The sequence below is a fragment of the Pipistrellus kuhlii genome, unplaced genomic scaffold (assembly GCF_014108245.1).
Source record: "Pipistrellus kuhlii isolate mPipKuh1 unplaced genomic scaffold, mPipKuh1.p scaffold_m20_p_13, whole genome shotgun sequence".
NCBI classification, from domain to species: domain Eukaryota; kingdom Metazoa; phylum Chordata; class Mammalia; order Chiroptera; family Vespertilionidae; genus Pipistrellus; species Pipistrellus kuhlii.
In genome coordinates this window covers 50,563,781-50,586,772 of record NW_023425438.1, presented here as the reverse complement: position 1 = coordinate 50,586,772, position 22,992 = coordinate 50,563,781, and the positions used below count along the sequence as shown (strand labels likewise).

Sequence of the window (22,992 nt, the reverse complement as noted above, 5' to 3'; positions counted from 1 at the left end):
CTGTCATCACTGCACTCCGCTGCGTTTCCATCACAATGACAGTTTATGACTGTTCAGTAAACCATTCGGCCCGCGATTTAGTCTGGATTTTAGATTTTGGCCCCTTCTCTGATTGAGTTCGACACCCCTACTCTAACAAGTAATCATTGAAGTTAGTAGAAACAAGCATATTTTACATTAAGATCACTTCCTTCCATATGCTATCGTTGGGTTTTTTTTACACTTTCAAGTTTACTCATTGGAAATCATAGTTGTTAAATTTTATGAAGATTATTTTCAGACTCCTGTCCTATCACACTGTGTAGACATGCCGTCTTGTAACAAATGTTTTTATAAATGAGACCTCAAGATGTCCCCAGGAATACTGCCCCACCCTTTATATTAAGTGTTGTACATCCTGAAAGTTTCAGAAAGGAGATATTTATGCTTTGATCCCCCCAAAGAAGTAGGGATTTAAAGTACATAAAATTTAAGAAAGATAGACAAAAAGAAAGCCTTTAATACAGGTTCTGAAATAAGTCAATATCTCTGGGAAGAAATTTGCTGGCAGCATTTATGAGAAACTAACCGAGCCATGATGCTTGAAGTGTCTTCGGAAAGGTCAAAGCCAGGCCTGTGTTAAGGCTCTGCCACTTCTTGTGACCTTGATCAGCAGAATTATTTCTCTGGTACCGTTTCCTCCCTATAAAACAGGACAGCTACATACTCACAGGGATGTTGAAGCCGTGTCCAGCATAGTGAGTGCTCAGTAATAACATGTAAGCCAACAGCGTGACAAATTAGCGACAGCTGAGCTTAGATTGGTAGAATCAGATCAAGGGAGGTTGCATAGACATTCCACTGTGGAACCCAGCAATTCTGTGATTTGTCTTTGCAGGGAGGCCCCAAGCACAACTGAGCTGAGCGCCTGCACTCAGACGCTCCTGTGAAGCTGATTCCACCTGAAGAGGCTGCAGCTACCTGACCCACTTGGCTGCTATTGACTGAAGACACAAATGCAACATGGGACACGTAATTGGAGCCTGGATTTGGGGGAGAGGTAATAGGAAAGTCCTTTGGGGGCACAAGTGGGGAACTTTGAATATGGACGACATTATTAGATAAGGTATGCGAAAGGTAGTGTAATAAAAGAGCACACTCACATGTTTAGGGATGAAATCTGGTGATGTTTACAACTTACTTTCAAATGGTGATGAAAAGTGTATCAATCTACTTTGGCTGCCATAACAAAATCCGATGAACAACAGAATTTCTTACTGGTCTAGTGGCTAGAAGTCCAGGATCGATGTGCTTGTCAATTCTGTTCCTGGAGAGAGCCGTCTCTCTGGTAAAGCTTGCCAATGCCACCTCCTGTTCTCACATGGCGAGAAGGTAGAACAACGGTGGGCACTAATCTTATCATGGGGGCCACACACTCTGATCTCATCTAATACTAATCACTTCCCAAAGGCTCCACCAAGAATGCCAGCACATGAATTTTACAGACACAGTTCAGGCCACAGCAGTGTATGTAGAGAGGAAACGCACACACCACAGCGAGCTGTTAACTACCTGCATAAGGGAGGGGGGATCTACAAGGTTTACTACAGGGTAGGGCAAAAGTAGGTTTACAGTTGTGAGGACACAAAAGTTAATAAAGCTATTGTAATAATCATAATCTGCCTTTTTCCATTCAAACTATAAATGTACTTCTGCAACACTCTGCATTATTACTCTTTCAACTTGGAAGGTTTTTGAAGCTGCTGGAGACATGAAGCTTGAGAAAAACTGAATCCATGAACACTGTCTCCAAGAATGGCAACACTTTTCCTGCCAATCCAAGGACATAAAGAAATTCCTGGGAGCCAGAGCTGTCCAACCCGGGACATGTTGCTCTCAGCCAGAGCTCAGCATTCAACTCAACCTGGAGAACCACAGCAGGGATATGTGTAGAGGCCTCTGAAGTGGGGAGACCGGAATAGCCCTTTTAATATTACAGACACATGTGCACCTGTAAGCATACACTTCCTGACAACTTGTCTCTCCAGGCATCTTGGAGAATTCTGGGAGAAAAAGAGTTAAGAGTCCAGATGTACATTTGTGTTGAGCTAGTGTTTCCCACGAGCAAAATCAACACATCAATTGAAGTTTCACATTATGTTCCCAGTGTCTCCATCAATTGCCTTGGAACAATCCGCATTCTAGCATAATTGCCTGTGTGACACTCCTTTCCACAGGCCACGTGGGTTTTGAGCTCCCCACCCTCCCTCTCCAACAGGGCCCTGAATTCACCGCTCCACAATCTAGACCTGGGCTTGCTCAAGTCCCCTCCTCTCCTCATTCCCTCAAGTTTTTATCAGCAAAGCTCTATCACTGTTTCCTGCAAGTTGACCCCTCTTTAAAAACAAACGACATGTGTTAATAGATCAGCACAAAGTGGAAATGCTGGCTTGTTTTCAGCTGCCAACCGGTCACCTGGAAAGGGCTCAGTGTCTAACAAAGTGTTTAGCTGAGCCAGCCACCACCAGGAAAGATCGAGACTACTTCCACATGCCAATTCTATGAGGAGAAACACTATTCTTCTCAAACTTTATAGTCAGGAAGAAATGATAAGCCCAATATGCAAGATTTCCCCACCACCATCTGTCCAAAAACAAACACTCTTTTATACCAATCTTTATGTATTTATTCACACATTTGAAAAAAATATCAGAAGTGAAATCATTATGACGACATAAGTAACTACACAGACCTATGTCAATGCAATCAAATTCCCCAAAATCAGAACATGAGCGACACCCAACTCCATAAAGCTCTATACTCACACTACTGCCCACACCCACCCACGCCTGGCAATCACAGGCGCTAAGTGCAGGCATAACCCAGGGCCTCTTCCTGGCCTGTCAGGACCTAGGGAGGATAGAGAGCTGATCAATAAAGCTGGGGCTGTCTGGTGCACCTCTGCTCTGCCAAACTCAAAGAAGGCAAGACAGGAAACATCGGGCAGTTATTTCCTTGGCACAATACTTCACAGGCAACAAAAAGGCTGAGGGGCTTAAGTTAGTCTCAGTTTTAGAACTAAGTAAAAAAAAAAGGGGGGGGGGAGATCTGATAATTTCGATTATTTTTAAAGGGGGGGGAATTTAAAACTTGATCCCTATTCTTCCAGCAGATGGCAGCGTGACCACAGCAGAATCAGCAAGGCCAAACTGATGCATCCCATCTGACTGTGACTTCATCTAAACAGCATCGTTGCTTTTATTTTAGCTCTGAAGAAAAGAGGAAAAGCTTTCAGAGGAGCAAGAGTCACATAATCCAATTACACTAGTGTTTGAGGAAGATTTCATCTAATGGTTCACACAGCTTGTCTACAGCCGAGAGCTCCAGGGAGTGGCCCAACCCACTCCTCTGCCTTTAGCCTCTGAGGTGGACAAGTCCTCAGCATCCAAACGTGACGTGTGAAAAACAATGCCTAAATCAAAATGTTTTCTAGACAATGGACTAGAGAAATTCTATTCAACTCCCTAATTCCTACCTTTTGACACAAAGATTAAAAATATATATATATATACTTCAAATTCAATTAAGTGAAACACTGAACTAATAAACTTTTAACATCAAAAAATATATATATTAATGTGGGATGTTTTGAGCATCTCCACTGATCCTATCAAAACAGTAATAATACAGGAAGCTACTGTCTGAAAGGATTCATTTCCCAGTGTTCTTGGTAAATAGGCCAAGAAAGGAGGAGCCAAGCCAAATGAACATAGTGTTTGAATATAGCCAGTCCAAAAGAAAAGGCTTTGGTAGTCAGTGGGTGGTATTTGGGAGGCAACGAAATTTCCTGGTACAAACTTGATGTTCCTAAAGATAGAAGCAAGGTGAGGACAAGGCACTTACACTGCCAAGCAACAGTTCACAGCCATTCAACAATAGGACTACCCAGTACCAAGGGACTCCCAATGACCCCTCAGAGGACCATCAACTGGCCACCTTCACTTTCCAGTTGGACCTTCAGACTAAGGAAGTCCAAGTGCTGCAGGACTGATGGTGGAAACTGGAATGTTGGCAGAGAAAACTATTCAGAGGAAGCAAAACAAGTTATCCTCTTCTGGCCTGAGGTGCGGTTTGTTCCAGGTTAGCTCAATGGAATACTGAATTGCAAAATGCTTGGCCTGAGAATATGACAATGCCTCCATGGATGCCTCCTTCTTCTCTGTTTTGACAGAGAGAAAAGGCGGTTCTGAATGAAATCAGACACCAGTTACCACTGAATTATCTTGCACTGGTGATTATTGCAGATGCCTTCCAGTACATGTCCCCGATTCTGAATCAGAGTGAGGGAACAAGACAGAGCTAGCAGCAGCCTGTCCCTTCTTATCCCAAGGCCCTTCAAGCATACTCGATCCGGGCAGGGCCACAACTACTCTCGTTCTTCCGCTCAGAAGACGGGGTGGTGGCCTTGGCTTCACTCCCCATTTCCACAGGCTTAGATGAGATATAGTCCTTTACTTTGATCTCCATGTTCTTGGCTTTCAGAGTGGCCGTGTGCAGCTTCTCCAGGAAATCTGGCATACCTATTGGGAGAGATGGGAATGTGAATAGGCTGACAAACCAGCAGTGGGCTCAAAATTCCTTCATGGAAAAGCCTATCCTTCCTTAATGTACAGAGAGTGAAAACAACTCATAACCTCTGAAATCCTTTGAAAAGGCATGTGAATCAGACCACTTAAATCCTAAGTAGCTCTTTCAGGTGATAAATCATTTTTCAGTGGCAAATATATCTGCCTATTTTATTTCGACAAATATCCTCTGGATTCTTTCCCTGAGGTACAAGAAGATTCCAGAAGAAAATCACATCAGGGTGCTTTATAAGGCAAGACATTGAAAGGGAAAGGTGTAGACACAGCCATGATGTGTAGCCTCTGTTAGGATAGCTGCTGCCCCTTTCTCCAGGTGCCTGTCCTACAACCACCACATTTTCCCTGCCAGTTTATGTCCCCAATATTATCCAAGAAGAAAAAATTTAAGTGCATTAATGCCCACAGTCCATATTTAAGGATTTAAGCAAGCGCTCTTAAAACTCCCCTCTGAGCACAGATCCTTTCTGGGGCTTCATATTTCTCATCCCTCCAAACCCAGCTGGAGGATTCTACAGCTTTACAATATTCAAGCACAAGCTTGAAGGACATTTAATTTCCGCAATAGGGCTCCAGGGACACACGTACTAAGCTTGCTGCTGTCAATAAGAAGATAGAAAAAAACAAAATGCTCAACACAGGTTCCAAACCATGCACACAAGTGCCCACTCACCACTGGAAACCATCCAACTAACACAGTAGCGAGGAAACACAGTCTGGGGATTGTCGCTGTATGTCAACAAGTAGTCAAAGCCGTTCTGGAAAAGAAAAACAGCAAAGATGAAAGTACCTGAATTACCCACTGCAGCAATGGTTCTCAATCTTTCTAATGCCACGATCCTTTAATACAGTTCCTCATATTGTGGTGACCCCCAACCATAAAGATTTTTGTTGCTACTTCATAACTGTAATTTTGCTACTGTTATGAATTGTAATATAAATATCTGTTTTCCGATGGTCTTAGGTTGCTAGAGGTTGTGACCCACAGGTTGAGAACTGCTGCTATAGAGCCTCAGACCATCGAAAAACACAGATATTTACATTACGATTCATTAACAGTAGCAAAGTTAAATAGCAACAAAAATAATTTTATGGTTGGGAACTGTATCAAAGGGTCGTGACATTAGAAAGATTGAGAACCACTGTACTACAGCCTCCATTATCCAGGCCCTCAGGATAACCACGACCTGAGTGTGGGTAAGAGTGCCATTTGTTTTACACTAAGCAGAGGAGTTATTAACACTGAAGACCGTGAAGTTGGCATCCATGGAAGTACCTTGGTTGCAGGCACATCCCCGTTGGGGTGTGTGCAGGCGGCTGGTCGATGTTTCTCTCTCATCGATGTTTCTAGCTCTCTATCCCGGGCCCTTCCTCTTTGCAAAAAATCAAAAAAATATATTTAAAAAATATATTGCATATCAGGTGCTGCCCTGACAAGTTAGGCTTAGTGAATAGAGCGTCAGCCTGCAAACTGAAGGGTCCCAAGTTCGATTCCGATCAAGGGCATGTACCTTGGCTGCGGGCACATCCCCAGTGGGGTTGTGCAGGAGGCAGCTCATTGATGTTTCTAACTCTCTGCCCCTTTCCCTTCCTCTCTGTGGAAAATCGATGAAATATATTAAAAAATATATATATCAGGTGCCAAGTCTCTAAAGCGCTTCCCTGGGCAGAAACATTACATCCATGCTGCTGGCAGAAGAATGGGCTCTCCGTGACTCTCACAGTTAGAGGGCATGGGAAGCGTACACGTGCCTTTAGTCTTCTGAGGTGGACTCCGCCTTTTCCCTATGGTCCAGATGTGCATTCTGAGACACTGCTGTGATGAACCTTAGCTGTGAGGACAGGCTGAGTCCCCGAGTCCTTCTACTGAATTTTCTAATGTGAGGGTGATCTTGATACCCCAACACAAACCCCTATGGTTAAAGATCTTAATCTTTGCCAGAATGGTATTAACTCTACTCCTGACAGCAAATATTTACATGGTGCTTAACTATGTGTCAGGGACTGCTTAAATTCTTCTCAACAATCCCAGAATGTAGGACCTATTAGCCCCAGTTTTACAAATGAGGAAACTCAGCTCAGAGAGGTTAAGTAACTTGGCCCAAAGTCATCCCCATGACTCTGACCATGGGGCTCATGTACCCACGTTTTCTGGGTCTGCCCTCTCACTGCCTGACAGTGTGAAGGATGAGGATTAAGAGACTTATAAGTGTCCTGATCTTAGAAGAGGGAACGGAATCAATTATGCTCCACCCAAAGGAGTAAGCGAGAACTACTCTGTGCCTGCACTTTGTAGGGCAGATGGTCACAACTTCAGATGGCAGACCTAGACTTTCTCTTGTACCTTTATACCAAAGTCCATACTCTTTTCCCTGAGTGAATGGTTAATTCTTTTATTCATGTACTCAGTATCATCTGAACGTCAGCTATATGTTTGGCATTGTGCGGGGCGCTACAGAGAAAAGAAAAATGTGTTAGTCCTTGTCCTTGGGAACTTCCAACTGGTAGGCTAACTGGGTACCTAAATGTTTGCCATAACAGAGCCATAGATGAATACTATGGAAGTAAACAGGAAGGGAGGTAAGGCCCAGGCAACAGGAATGGGAACAGTACCCACCACAGAGGCCAGTTATAAAACTTAGGAGACACACATTTTTCGGTCATATTAATCTTGTTGGTATTACTAGTCTGAGGCTGGTTTGTGTGTTTTAGGTTAAAGTGAATGAGTGTTACCTTGGGGTGGTGGTGGTGAGAATTTAGTTTCAACACAGGCAAGAAGGGTAGATATGGCTGAAACCGGTTTGGCTCAGTGGTAGAGCGTTGGTCTGCGGACTGAAAGGTCCCGGGTTCGATTCCGGTCAGGGGCATGTGCCTGGGTTGTGGGCACATCCCCGGTAGGGGGTGTGCAGGAGGCAGCTGGTCGATGCTTCTCTCTCGTCGACGTTTCTAGCTCTCTATCTCTCTCCCTTCCTCTCTGTAAATATCAATAAAATATATTAAAAAAAAAAAAGGGTAGATATGAATAACAACTATACACTCCTGTCCTGGCCTGCGTGGCTCTTTGGCTAGATTGTCAGCTAGTGCTACCAAAGGGTCATAGGTTTGATTCCTGGCTCCAGGTGGGGCTTATGCAGGAGGCAACCAGTCGATGTGTCTCTCTCACATTGATGTTTCTCTCTCTGTCTTACCCCCTCCTTTCCACTCTCTCTAAAAATCAATGGAAAAATATCGCTGAATGAAGATTAAGAAAATAAAACAAAAAATTCTTCTCTATAAATAGTTCTGAATTAAACACACAGATCTCTCAGTAAAAAGAGAGGCAAACACCATATTACCTGAGGTGAATGACAATTTCTATGTGGTTTTTAAAGTGGTATAAATAAAAAAACTTGAGCCCTAGCCAGTGTGGCTCAGCTGGTTGGATTGTCATCCTATACACTGTTAAGTGTATGGGTGACAACTTGATGAAAACAATAAAATCGTACTAAAGAATACAGTTCATATAGCTTTAAAAGGCAGAACAAAAATATAAAGTGAAATAGAACTACAAACAGCAAACATTAGAATCAGCAAGTACAATCAACAAAAATGTTGCTAAAAACAAACAAAATACCCACTAATTTAAAGAAAATATTTTCAAAAAATGGCTAGAGAATTTTAAGGAAGGCAGACAGCATCAGTCTAACCCAGTGATTTTCAACCAATGTGCCACAAGAATTTTTAAGACATGCAACACCCAACAGGGGCACTGACCTCTTCCTTTGGACTGTTAAATTAAAAAATGTCAACAGGCCACACAATAACTGTCTGGTGTGAATGATCCATTATACCTATTTTTTTGTCAGTTCAGCAAAAATTATATTTTTTTGGTGCGCCACAGAATTTAAGTAATTAGTTTAAATGTGCCATGAGATGAAAAGGTTAAGTATCGCTGGTCTAACCCTCTAATTTTATAGACAAAGAAAAGGAAGTTGAGAAAGGTTATATATGATCTGGCAATTGTGAAATTTTAACGATTCCTAAAGAATGCTGCTAACCATAGGCTGAGTTAGGGGCTATCATCTTCTCGTCTCTCAGATAAATGTGACTGTCCTCCAGGTCTATCAGACCACAGCAGAGGTCCCCAAAGTGTGGTCCCCAGTCCAGTAGCATCAGCCTCATCTGAGAACTAATAAAAATGGAACTTCTCAGGCTCCAGTGGATTCCGAGAACCAATGCACCCAGGCCCTCTCCATTTCAGATAAAAGGCATTTCTTGAGAAAATTCCAAAGCCACCACACATCACCTCTTGAATGATATAAACTCACCTCATCAAATGACTTGTGGGGACGGATAACCATTTGGGATTCATATGATTTGACCCTTACAAATTCTGGAGACTCTGGCACACTAGGGTGCTCCACAGCGCTGATAAGGAGAAAATTTAAGGAAACTGAGTAACAATGTCTACATACAAAATAGCACAGGAGATAAAGTTATGAGAAAAATCTAAAAAGCTGACACTAATATTTAAAATACAACAGAGAAGCCCAGCCACAGTGGCTCAGTTGTTTAAGTGTCATCCCATACACTGAAAGGTTGCAGGTTTGATTCCCAGTCAGGGCACATACCTGGGTTGGGTGTTCAATCCCCAGTTGGGGAGTGTACGGAAAGCAACCAATTGATGCTCTTCTCGTATATCAATGTTTCTGTCTCCCTCCCTCTCTCTAAGCACGTCCTCTGGTGAGGATTAAAGAAATAAATAAATGTTACTCTCTCCTCCCTGCCTCTCCTCCACTCTCTCTAAAAATCAATGGAAAAAATATCCTCAGGTGAGGATTAACCAAAAAATAAAATAAATAAAAGACGAGTCACCAAGACAAATGAATACAAACTAACTTCTAAGACAAAGTGAGTTTACTTGGTAAATCCCAGTTCACTAGGCCTTGTGTTGAAGACAAAGCACTTCTTACGATTTAATGAAAAGCATATATCCCTTTAAACTCATGTTCTAGTTGGGATGGGAGGGGCCTGGGCTTCACTTATATAAGGGCACTGAGAACATGCAAACCCACTATAGACATACATGAGTAAAGGACACAGCTAACAGAACTCATCAGGAATCCCAGGTAACCATACATACCGTGACACCAATACCATCACATTGTTGTCCTGATCCACGCTGTACCGCCGAACATAAACATAATCCCGGGAGTACATTGGATACTAAAAAACAAAAGTAGGAGCAGGATTATTGTTCTGCCTCATATGTATGTGGTAAAAGTAAAACCAGAAGGGAAAATACTCACAGGAAAATGTGTTACCCAGTGAAGAACCTCAGAGCCACTAACGACGTCCCTCTCAATCACCTCCAGCTTGATTACCAGGGCATCCCACTTTTTTCTGTACTCTGTATCCAGCTATGGAAAGAGAAAAGACCCAAGAGATTTAAAACAAAAGCTGCAGAAGCCTTCCCCAGATACTTGGGTCTCTGACCTAAGGTCTTCTTTGTGAAATTGTGATCCAACCTAAAAGACAGCGCTACAGTGTGAAAGACATGGCTGTATTTACTACATGTAAGTCTTAAAATCTCTTCTTGTAGGCCAATACCAGTACCTTGAAAGTGAATCTTAATAAGAAAAAGATAAACCAAAGAACAATGTAAGGGGGGAAAAATACTCTAACAGGCACATACGCCTGAGAAAAATACAATAGATAATGATACAAATGTGTAAGGGTAAAACAATTCTAACGGTTTTAAACAGACAAAAAGTACTAAATGATGAGCAGACACCTCATACAAAGAAATGCAAGTAGCGTATTTTTTTAAATTTCCAACATCACTAGTAACTAAGGAATTATAAAATGAGACACTATCATACATATCTAAACCAATAAAAATTCAATGTAAATTCACAAAGTTCAGTCCTTCAGGGAAATGTGTGCACTTGCATATCATAGTGGGTGCTATAATCACCAACTAGTTATTGAGGGGGTAGAAGTGGTCCTGTCCCCACTAGACAAAGAAATTGTAGCAAATGTTTTCCCCGATGCTATTCAAGGTAAGATGAGGGTACATAGGTGGATGAACGTATTGAAGCCACAATATAATTTGAGTCAGAGAAATTATTCATGTGGATGGTGGCTAAGTGAATTTCCAGGCTTAACGGCTCCAAATTAGGGAAGAAAAATTACTCACCTGAACATTGAAGAACTGCCGGGGTGTAACATCTGTGTAGGTTCCAAAAACTAGAATGATAAGAATCAGGGATGTTTACCACACTCTCATCACTCACCATATTCCTGTCATTTTACTGTATTTCAATTATAGTACTGACAGATCTTAAAGGGAAATTCAGAAACTAAAAGTCATATTGGGGTGGCAAAGACATCCTACTGCATAGTTCAGCAAAGAAGACATTGTGAGACTCTTGTCAACTAAGAGAGGAAAAACAACAAACAGCAAACCATGGCAAATTCCCTCAGAAACAACCAGAAAGACAATTGAGAGTCTGAGGAACACAAGTCCTGAGCACCTGGGTAACCGTGAAACCCACCAGGCAGCCACGCTGGGCTCACCTCTGTACTGGTAATGGTGGCTGCCTGCAATAGGGCGCCGCCACAGCTTAAAGTGCTTCTTATCCATCACCATTTCCCACGGTGCCGCCTTTTTGCCCCCTGGATCTTCATTTCCTTCTGTTTGGGATTTTGGTTCTGGAGGGTGGCGCTCAACCCCAGGGCTCTGAAACACAGCTGACATTTCCTCCAACCGTTTCATCTCATCGATGGACCTGGAAGGGGAAAAACGATAGTCATGTTGCAAGTGATTGGAGTCAGCCCTGGGAAATAACATGTCCACACAAAGACTTATAAAAGAATGGTGTGGGTTTAAAACAGTATAAAGTGTGAATAAAAATGTGAGCTCTCTTTAATCATGTCCTCCAGTGAGGATTAATATAAAATAAGAACCCTGGCTGGTGTGCTCAGTGGTTAAAGCATCAGCCTATGCACCAAAGAGTTGCAAGTTCGATTCCGACTCCAATATTCATTAACTAGCATATTGAATTACTGTCCCTATTTCTTAACCTGGAAAGTGGGGGTAACAATAGTGCCTATCTCAAAGTTGACTGTAAGAATTAAATACACTTACATGTAAAGTGATTTGTAAGTGGCACATAATTAGCTCACAAATGTTAACTATTAAGGTTTAGGACTGTCAAAGATCATTTAATACCCTTTGCCCATTTTTTGTTGTTTATTTTTAATTGGGTTCTTTATCTTCCTATTACGTTATGAGTATTTATATATATGTCCTCCCCTCTTAAAAATTTATATACCATCCTTTTACAGTATACAATTTAGTGCTTTTTAGTATAGTCATAAGGTTGTGCATCCATCACCATTAATTGCAGAACATTTTCATCACACCCGAAAGAAATCTATATCCATCAACAGTCACTTCCCATTCCTACCTCCCCACAGCTCCTGGCAACCACTACTACTGTCTCTATGGATTTGTCTATTCTGGACATTTCATATAAATGGTATCCTACACTATGATCGCATGTGTCTTTTTTTTTTTTTTTTTTTACATCTAACCTATTTTCAAGGTTTATTCATGATTTTATTCTTTTATGACTTAACTAGTGGCTCAGTACACAAAATTCATGCACACTAAAAGGGAATTAGAGGAATTAAAATATTGCTATTTGCCCTTTCTCTATAATACAATAGAAGAATCAGAGATGAAAGAAAATTAATGTATATGAAAATATTCCTCCTGTCAGTCTGGGGCATGTTGCAGGACCCCAAGTCAAGTCCACGCCCACCTGAGTACACCTTGAAATCATGCGAGACCCAGAACCGGCTGACCCCACCCCCATTGGGTGAGATCCAGACCTGGCCGGCCCTACCAGGAGGCAGGCACAGCCTAAGCCTCTCTGGGTGGGGAGCACAGCCTCAAGTCCCCTGGCACACCTTCAGGTATTCCAGGGCAGTGCCAGGATGAGGGGCGTGGCCTGAAATCTTCCATCAAGCTCCGTTTTCCATTTATTTGTCTTTCAATGATTTTTGTAGTTTTCACTATCATTCACTTTTGTTAAATTTACTCCTTAGATTTTATTCTTTTTTATATTAATTATAAATGGAATTGTTTTAATTGTATTTTTGGATTGTTCATTGTTAGTGTATAAAAATATGGTTTTTAAATATTGATCATGTATGTGTTAGGGGCAGAAATAGAATACTGGGGCTAATTATAAGAAATATTAGTCATGCTCTGTTAATCGTGATTGTTCTGTTCTAATTAGAGAAAGCGCATTCTAACCTGCCTGGAGTTGTATGCCCTGGGACATGGGAACTAACATGGAATGCAGTCTATCCTCCTTCCCAAAAGTGCCCATCATTATAGAAAGACCAGAGTCCAGTGCACGAAATTCATGCATGGGCAGGGTCCCTAGCAGCTGCTGGCCGGGACCTTCCTTTGTTCTGAGCCGCCTCTGGTGGCCAACACATGTCATAGTGAATAATTAAACCTCTGGTCTCCTGGATGAACTTCTGAGGGAACACTTTGCATATTAGGCTTTTATGTCTGTAATAGAGGCCCAGTGCATGGGATTCATGCACTCATGGGGGATGTAGCCTGTGGGGATCAGCCCGCTGTGGAAGCGCTGCTCATCCTTGTCAGCCCAGCAGCTGTGGACCTGCCCTCTGAGCAGCTGCTCCCTGATCTGGCATCTTCCATGGACCTGGTCACCTCTCCAGGGGACCCAGTCAGTGCCAAGCCCAGGGACAACAGCACTGGGAGGTGGCAGAGTAGGCCTCAGTACTGCGGTGGCCATGAACCCACCTCCGAGCCTCCAGGGTCAGCTCTTTGGGCTGTGGGCATCCAGAGGAAGCAGCAAGGAGTGAGGAGGAGGAGCCTGGGGCGAGGAGGCAATGGTCAAAGCCCAGTTTCCTGCACATCAGCCAGGGTTTGCAACAGGAGCAGCAGCGCATCCAGGTCAGCCAAGCAGCGCACTGACCACCAGGGGGCAGCTCCTGGTCCTCAGTGCATGTCACAGCAACTGGTCAACCAGTTGTTCTGCCACTCAGTCACTGGGCTTTTATTATATAGGATTGATTTACAACCTAGGGGCTGAAACAATCTAGTCCTAAAGTCCCCCCTTCCCTTTCCCACCCTTCTACCCCCAGCTCCTATATCCTGTATTCTGATCCTGGAGGCGCCCAGAGGTACCCACCCACTGTGACCCACCTCCCCCCCGTCAGCATTGTACTCTATAACCATTATACCTTGCCTACTTTCCCATGCCTGTAATTCTTACTTTCCTATGTAATCTTTGTCTTTCTACCCAATATAAGCAGCAGGCTTATGGGGAGGGGTAGAGCAGATTTTCATGCATGAGTTGCTGCTCTTTCATACTGCCAGCATTATTGGAATAAACACTCAAAGATGATTCAATCCTGTCTCTGCTTATTTGGCTCAAGTAGTGATAGGCAGCCTAGACCCATTCCATTGGTTGTCTGGTTACATATCCTGCAATCTTGGTGAACTCATTTATTAGCTCTAATAGGTTCCTTTGGATTCCTATAGGATTGTAGGATGATCAGGTCAGCTTCAAATAAGAGATAGTATTACTACTTCTATTCCAATATGGATGCCTTTTATTTCATTGCCTTGCCTGATTTCCCTGGCAAAAACATGCAGTACAATGTTAAATAAAAGCTGTGAGAACACAATGTCTTGTTCCTGATCTTAGGGGGAAAGCTTTCAGTCTTTCACTATCCACTATGCAGTTAGCTAGCTGTGTTTTCCATAGATGCTCTTTATCAGCTTGAGGACGTTTTCTTCTTTTCTCTATCAAATGTATTTTTTTAACAAGAAAGGTTGGATTTTGGCAATGTTTTCCCCAGCATTTATTGAGATGATCATGTGGTTTTTGTCCTTTATTTTTTAATTTATTTTTATTGTTGACAATATTACAGATGCCCTCTATTCTCCTTTATCCTATTAACATAGTATATTAAATTGATTTTTAAATTTTTATTTATTTTTTCAATATATTTTTTATTGATTTCAGAGAGGAAGAGTGAGGGAGAAATAGAAACATCAGTGATGATAGAGAATCACTGACAGGCTGCCTCCCACAAACTCCCCACTGGGGATCAAGCCCGCAACCCAGGCATGTGCCCTGACTGGGAATCAAACTGTGAGCTCCTGGCTCATAGGTCGATGCTCAACCACTGAGCAACACCAGCCGGGTTATTTATAGATGATGAACTAACAACCTTGCTTTGCTGGGGTAAATCCCACTTGTTCATGTGTATAAAATCCTTTCAATATGCTGCTGGATTCAATTTGTTACTATTTTGTACAAGACTATATAAATCTTTAAAACATTCAAAACAATACTGTTACAGGACAGTGAAAAGCTAGGAAAATTCCATGGCAAGTGGAATTGGGAAACTGAGACAGTAAGTTTAACAAGGCCAAACAGTATGGCATTTCACAGCCAACTTGTAAAAGTACAGCCCTTTATCTTCCCCAGCCAAGGACACTTGAGAGAAAATGGTTAAAAGCCTCCTTAAGAAGAGAATGCAGGAAAGGACAGGGGAAGGGGAAAGAAAAAAAGGGCAGTTTTTTTTGTTTTGTTTGTTTTTTGTCTCTTTAACTCCCTAACAGGGAAGCCAGCAGTCTCAAGACGTGGTAAGATAAAATTGCCAGGTACTGCTCATGAATTCTGGGAAGGCCATAACAAAGTAAAAAAAAAGATCACGAGAGTTAATCTATACCAAGATATTCAACAGAGAAATCTGAAACATATAAACAGGAGGGTATATTCAGAAAGCCTCAAACCCCCACCTAACTCACTCACTCTTCAGGTTATCTGAGAAGCCATGCATGTGACAGATTTGCTTACCATGCCTCCTTAATGAATTTGCTTAAATTGCTTCAGTAAATTGGGTTTATCACACAATTCAATCAGAATCTCATTTAAATTCATTGGTACTAGAATCGAGGTAGAGATAAGCCATCTCCCTATGAATTGGTGCTGTTGGACAATATGTTTCTGGGATCTGGACTGCCTGTAACAATGCCATATTATCACACTAAGTGTCATTTTAAGACAGGCCAATAAGCCAGGACAAATGGAATAGAGAAACTGAGACAAAGCTGAACAAACTGACAGCAATTTACAGCAGATACAAGTCACCTCGCTAGAAATAACATCTAGGCCTCAGTTGTATTTCAGGTCAAGAAGAGCAGCAAAAGGAGTTGTGATGACTGACAACCCCCTGCCCTGACACTGACCAACCAGTGGAGACCGCCTCTCTGAAGGAGCACGCCTAGAAAACATGAATATTCCCTTGAAACCCTCCCCTGAAACCTCTCCTAAGATTCCCACCAATGAGAAAGAAAGAAAGCCTCAAGACAAAGGAGCCAGTGTGTGCTTTCCCTTGGGGGAGCATCTCCCAATTCCCTCTCCCCCCTTCCTCCCCCAAGGACATGCATCTTCTATGAGACTTGCAACCTAGGGACCAACGGGCAGTGGCAGCTTACTGCAGGCTAGATAGATCCTTGAACCTGTTCCCAAGGTCCCCCTTTTCTCTGACTTCCCAGAGAGCTAGGGCAGCCCAGCCTAGGCTCTCCTGTTGCTTCTCTTATACTAAGCCCTTTCTTGTTTTACTGTCCCCAGTTTTAATAAATGTTCCCCACAGTCATCTGGACTCATGCTGTAAAATTTTTCCTGCACAAAGTAAAGAACCCACACACTACAGGCTGGCCCCTAGGCAGACTAACCAAGGGCCAGGTTCCCTTTCCAGTAACAATTATGCATTATATATAAAACACAAAAGAGTAAGTTTTATTTAGAGTATTTTATTTCTTAAAAATAACTGTATATGCAACATTCATGGTACTCTTTAAAATCTTTTTATATATCTGAGAGCATTTCATAATTTAAAACATGGCTGTATTTTCCCCCTAACCTTTAAATAGCAGACATGAAAGAAAAAATCTTTGGCTATGTCATTTACAACTCTTCTGTGATTCAAGACTAAAAAAAGATACCAGCTTCTGATACAAGCCACCCTCCCCCCCTTTTTTTCCTCCTCTTCAACCTTCAGTAAAAAATCCTCAAAAGTTCAAGATTAATTTCTAGGCAATTGACCAAATACACTTACTATATTTACGGTACTTTCTACGGAAATGTATCACATTATAATTAATTCATCTTTATATCTGCCTTCCTTACTAAACTATGAATTCCCTGATGGCTCAGAATCAGTCATTTGCATATTTGTATCCCCAGCCCCTAACAAGTGCCTGGTAAGCATTAGATGCTCAACAAATGTTTACTGAATAAATTGAACAAATAAATTAATATGAAAGCAGGCCTCAATAATTCAAATTCTTATTAAAGCCCTCCCTGTTTCCACCTGTAAAGAAAGGGAGGACATTATTTCTTGAAGGTTTCTAAAATTCCAATTCTCTGAATTATCAACCTTATAGTTAAATGAAAGTATTTACACAGGGAAATTTGTTATTATGACTGCCTGAAATCTTTTTCCATTTGGGGAGAATCAAAGAGTAGGTGGGATGCAACCCCTTCTCTTTGAGAGCATAGCTCCCGGTTTCAGTGAGGTCAGACATCTGAGATGTCTGGTAGACTTTGAATCTTGAGGAAATGAGAAAGGCATGGGATCCTTTAGAGATTATTCTCAGTGATCCTGAGGGAGATGAGAGTGCAGTAGTACAACCAGTCCATGGAAAACAAAATCAACAGCAATGAACCTAAGATCATTCCTAAAGTTAGATGGTCTTGGCAGTTCTCTTGGTCAACCTGTTCTTTAGCATTCTTACCAATGTTTTGTATGACCTATAATATCTTTCTGATTAATTCCCTTTTGTCTTAAGTTAACCAATATTGGCTTCTTTGTTTGCAAACAAGAACCTTTTATTTATACTGATGTTCTGATAAAAGGTTTAACCTGTAGGGAGCAGCTATAGGGTTAAGCCTTGGACTGACTTTTTGGCAAAGCCACAAACAAGTCCCAGCTTAAAAATAATTAAGCTTGACCTTATGAGCTCCCTAGATCCTTCCAGGGTAGCTAATGGGCTGTGGGAGGTGCAGCAAGTGCTAGCAAAACAAGTGAAGCTCACAAGAACGCTGAAACTACGGTGACCACTACCTTGTTTATCTCTGACTATAAAATAAAGGCTCAGCTGGCCGGCTGATCTCCCTCCCTCCGGCCTCAGCCAGACACAGGAGATCCATCCAGCCCCAGCTTGTTCTCTTTGTCTTTTGAATCCTTCACACACACACCCACTCCCCTCAGGCTCACTGAACCCTTGGGCAGGCATATTAACCATTTTAGAAAAGTTTTAATTTGAATTAAAAGTTGAAAAATAGGATTGACTGCCACCACTGCAATTAGGTGTAGAAATAGAAAAGGAACTCTAGAGTAGGCAATAAGATCTTGCAAAGGAAAAAAACATAACCACAGCTAGACTTGCTCAGAGAACCAGTCAGGTATCACATGGCCACTTTTCAGGACTAGTAAGGCATCCTATAATTAAAATAAACAACACTCCCAAACGTCATTCTTATCACATTATAAAGACAAGCAGGGATATCTTATTAAAAGTACATCAAAGGTTCACTAAATTACACAGTAATAAGGTTTTGAGAAAATTAAACTACAGAAAATTAAGCTTAATGGCCTCCTAAGACTCCAGGTGGCACAGAGCTCTGAACCATATAACTCAAGTGGCCTTTTATTAAAATTATGAGACTTAAGTTCCTACAGGGGACAAGAAATGACCTGTGAACAAATAATATTTATTCTTTGAATAGCACAATATGAATGCTGGAGCAAGACTGCATCAGGAAAAGGTAAATGATTACCTCCCCAGGTTCAACATCTCTGAAAGGTCTCAAATGCTAAATGCTGACATGACAGATCCAGGTGCACCAAGCCACTCAAAACCCTGTATGCAAAGGAAGGAAAACCTCTCACTACATATCTGTGTAGCCTGCTGTCCCAAATCTCATTTGGGCAGGATAGATGTCTACACCTATTTAAGAGACTTAATAAGGACAAAAAAGATTATTCCAAATATAGTAACAGAATCAGCAGATTGGTAAGAGGATCAAGGAAAGATAGTCAATGTTTCTTTCCTTTCTCCAAAACTAAAGTGGGCTCGATATTTGAGAAAGGCTGGACTGAGAGCTATGAAAATTAAAGACATTAGACGGAAGAGTAAGTATAACCGTGGTTGGTTCATCTATGGGGTCCTGCCCTCAGTGTAGAGTTTGAAACAAGACTCAAAAATGACTCAAATGAAGCCAACCATTCAAGACAACTGACTCATTTCACATAATCCCCTCTCAAATTCCATATTGTCAAAATTAGAGACTTTTAAGCTGTTATGGGACTCACCTAGAAATAAAAGACATCAACCACCTCATTGCAATTCTGGGCCAAATGGCTAATGGTAAATAGTGAAGAAAATATTAAAAAGTTCAAGTAAGCTTTTATGTAGTTCTATAAGAAGGGTATATCAGTAAAATACCCTCAAGTGACAGTGGTTTTAAAAAAATTATTTAAGTCAAAAGGACATTTTGTTGATCATTTTTATCTAGTTAATAGCACACTGAAAAGTATTCTGAACGCCCTTAAAGGCAAAAATGAGAACAAGTCACTTTTCTGCACGAAACTTTACTGGCAGTTATTTACTCAAATTTCTAGAGCGAACAGTTCTTCCCTCTAGAAATTTGAGTAAATAACTGCCATAAAGTTTTTTAAAAAGAGGGGAGGTTAATGGGAGATTTTCCCCTAGCCTTGCATATTTCTTAACTTCCTTCCTCTTTTTGTTCCTGTAATTTTTTCTTAATGTTTCAAAGTAATCAAAATTTACTACCCCTGACCTGTACAGCTCAGTGGTTGAGTGTCGACCCATGAATCTGAGGTTCGATTCCAGGTTAGGGGATATGCCCAGGTTGCAGGCATTGATCCCCGGTACAGGAGGCAGTCAATCTATGTTTCTCTCTCATCGATATTTCTATCTCTCTCCCTTCCTTTCTCTCTAAAAATCCATAAAAATACATTTAAAAAAATACTACTGTGTTTTTTCCATAAGATTTGCCCTGGACTCACAGAATTCAAGGTAGCACCAAAAATAGTAAACTGTTTTGTTGGTTTAATTAAAGCTAAGTGGGTTAGAATACTAGACACCAAGCATTAAAAGGCTTGATTTCTACATCTGGTGTCCTTCTTTTCTCAAATTTTATTCCTGTTGCTAGATTAATGAGATGTTACTTTTTATTAAAATGATCTTGAACACAAAAGAATAGAAAGCAAGGTTATTCTTTTTCATTCCGAGTAGAAACTCAAATAACATAAGAAAACATGTACCACTGCAAAGCACACATTTAAAGCAGAGATACCCTGCACACTCCATCACTGTTTAACCAAGACAGCAGCCACTGAATTAGTTTGTACCAGCTCAAGTTGGTACAGAAACAGCACAGAAGAGCTAAAGGCTGTGATTTAAGGGCCCTGGGACAATTATTCTCTTCTTCCATTAACAATGAAAGAAATGCACTTGTCCGGAGGCACATTCAACTGTTCCATCAAAGCTACCCCAAATCACTCACCAGAACAAAAACCTAAGGTGTTCTAAGCTAGCTATGACAACCTCAGCAGTGCCTCTGTTAAAGCAAACACTCGGCAAAAGAAGTTAACCTGGACCCAGAATATTGTATTAAATGAAATATAAATATGAGAATTTATTAGAATAAAGATCCATGGAACTACTGTATATAGTTGAATAGCATATTGTTTGCCTCCCTATCAAGATAACAAATATATTTTTTTTAAATCCTCAAAATGGGTAACTTGATCAAATTTTAAGCATATGACGGAATTCAAGCATGAACTGGACAATAAAGTGTAGATGAGGACCTTTACTGTAACAACCCTGGAGAGGGTCAAAAGGCACCTTAAATGTTCTGACTGGCCTTCACCTAAGCTTAAGAAATTCTCAGGCGGATTAACCCAGAGCAATACCTCTTTTAGGAGTTGGATTAGAACCAAGATTATTTCAACTGCCTCCCCCTTTCAAAAACAGCCACAAGAGAGGGAAAAGGAATGAATACTAGGCCTGGCTATCAGCTGGTCTGATCTTTCTGCCCCAGTGGATAGTTTTAACTACTAAATCCAAACATTTACAGCTTTGATTTCTTATCTAATTTTCCCCTCTAACTCCTGCAAATAAGGGAGATCTACTAAACAGAGCCTCCAGGCCATTTCTCCATAAAAACACGTGGAGTAAGCAAAGAATGTCATCTGCCCTCTAGGCTCCAACACCATTCAACTCCCATGCCCAAAACATCTTCCCTCTCTTTCGTACCCAGCAGCCCTTTTCTGGTCTCTCTCCTCTTTCCCAAAGAGATCCAACGGGAATTTCCCCACAAACTTCACCACTGTGGAACAAGTGTATTTCATCCTCAAAAACAAAATGAAAATTCAAACAGCTAATGGATAATTTCTCAATTTAAAAGTTTCCCTTTATATCTTACACCCGAGACTGCTACATTAGAAATGGCCAAGCAGCAAAAGAATACTAACAAAAAATAAGCAAACTACCAATCATGCTTTGCTATCTTAACTTTTTTTGTGAATAAGACTGTTTGTAGCTATGATTTTAAATTGCATGTATAAAACAGTCATCATCCCTCCTAGGAAAAATTACCAATTCCTAAGGTAAACTTGCAATATCCACAACTCACAGTGTTGCACAAATATGCCTGGCATCTGGGTGCTACACCTCCAAACAGGTCACAATACTAACCTTAATTAAGTATTTCCATTTCTAACCAAACTAAAAATGTGAAATAACAGAAGAAAAATATCTGGGATAAACAGACTTGCATGGGATTTACGGCGGGAAGGGGAAAAGGGCTGTTCTAGGTTCCTGAAATCAGTTAACATAGTTCAATGGGCACAGAGTATGTGTGGTGGAGGGAGAGACCAGTTTAAGAATATCTGTTAAAAAGAAAATACAGAGACAATGTAAAGCAAGAGCTGAAGCAAAGGATATTACTTGAAAACTATAAGGACTCCGATTTCGAGGCACAGGTTGACAACTTCAATCAGTGACACGCACTTTTCACGCGGAGGTTTAACAGCACAATTTCAGAGCTAGTGAAACAGTACTCTCAAAGTCCTAGTCACAGTATTAGTAAAACACTGACCTAATTCTTATAGGTTAAAGTGTCTGGACTACTGGCTTGTGACAGGTGGGCAGAATCATTTCCAGCTTCATCATTCTCCCACAAAAGTCACAATGATGAGAGTTCTCCTGGCACTTCTGACCAAGTCCCACTTTGAATGAAGCCACTTTGTGAACTGCATGTCTATCCCCTTACGTCAGACTTGAAAACTTGAATTTGCACCTTTCTGGGTGTGTTCAAAATTAGGCTAACGATGATGCAAACAAGTGCCTTACACATCTCAAATTATTTGTTGCTTCCCATTCCAAGTCTCTCCCTACATTAACCTACACGACCTGCTACTTCCAGCCGGACAAATCAAGTTAACAGAGGAAAGTAAAAACAACAACATCAGGGATTGCTAAAACTGGAGCCAGCTACTGCAACATCGCTTCAAGGACTACCGGGTGCGGCCCCAGGTTCAAGGTCCCGCCCTACCATCCGGGGCCGCGCCACCGTCCCCCCCCCCCTCTCTTCCCCCTCAAAGCAGGGCCTACCTCTGCAGCTCCTCCTCCTTGATCCGCTCCTCGTCCCAAACGAAGCCCGCAACCGCCGCCATCACGGCCGAGACATGGCCAGCTCGGCCCCGCAGCCGGCGCCACAGGCGGCCCAGGAGGACCAGCCGCGCGCTCTCCGAGTAGAGGCGGCCGTAGAGCTGCGCGATCTGCTGCGCGCGACGCACGCGCAGGCCCGTCACGAAGCGGCACTGATTGGCCAGCAGGGCGAGCAGGCCCCCGCCCCGCGGCACGGCGCCCGCCGCCACCGCCGCCGCCGCCGCGGCAGCCGCGGCTCCCACCAGCCTCCGCGGGAACATGCCGCCAGCCGGACGCCCCGGACAGAGGAACGAGTCTTCGAGGTCTCGGCGGGCTCCTGCCGACGCTCCTAGTTGGTCAACGCCAAGCCTGCCATGTCTCTGCGGCAACCGGTGAAGAGGGGTCCACTTTGAGGCGGCGGCCTGTGACCGCTGCAGGAAGCGGACGTGGGCCGGGGATGGGAACCTGGTGGGCGGCGGGTACCAGCCTCTTCGGTGTCCTCACGCCGGCTACCGGGGCCGCAGGGCGGAGCGCGCGGGGAGCAGCGAGGCAGACGACTAGACCCCTGGCATTCTTCACCCG

General features: G+C 42.3%; 1 protein-coding gene across 2 annotated transcripts; it reads right to left on the bottom strand.

The window, feature by feature from the left end:
- Positions 1 to 2,642: 2,642 nt before the first annotated feature.
- Positions 2,643 to 22,992, bottom strand: STARD7 (StAR related lipid transfer domain containing 7). 2 transcript variants are annotated; one of them, XM_036436070.2, is made up of 8 exons: positions 22,375 to 22,992; positions 11,181 to 11,392; positions 10,801 to 10,850; positions 9,911 to 10,021; positions 9,745 to 9,827; positions 8,930 to 9,029; positions 5,296 to 5,380; positions 2,643 to 4,559 (listed from the first exon to the last, which is right to left on the bottom strand). In XM_036436070.2, the coding sequence occupies exons 1-8, from the start codon at positions 22,689 to 22,691 to the stop codon at positions 4,375 to 4,377; spliced, it is 1,143 nt and encodes a 380-aa protein (XP_036291963.1). In that variant the 5' UTR covers positions 22,692 to 22,992; the 3' UTR covers positions 2,643 to 4,374. The 2 variants fall into 2 exon arrangements, with proteins under 2 accessions (XP_036291963.1, XP_045436954.1); XM_045580998.1 differs by lacking the exons at positions 2,643 to 4,559; positions 5,296 to 5,380 and adding an exon at positions 6,337 to 6,454.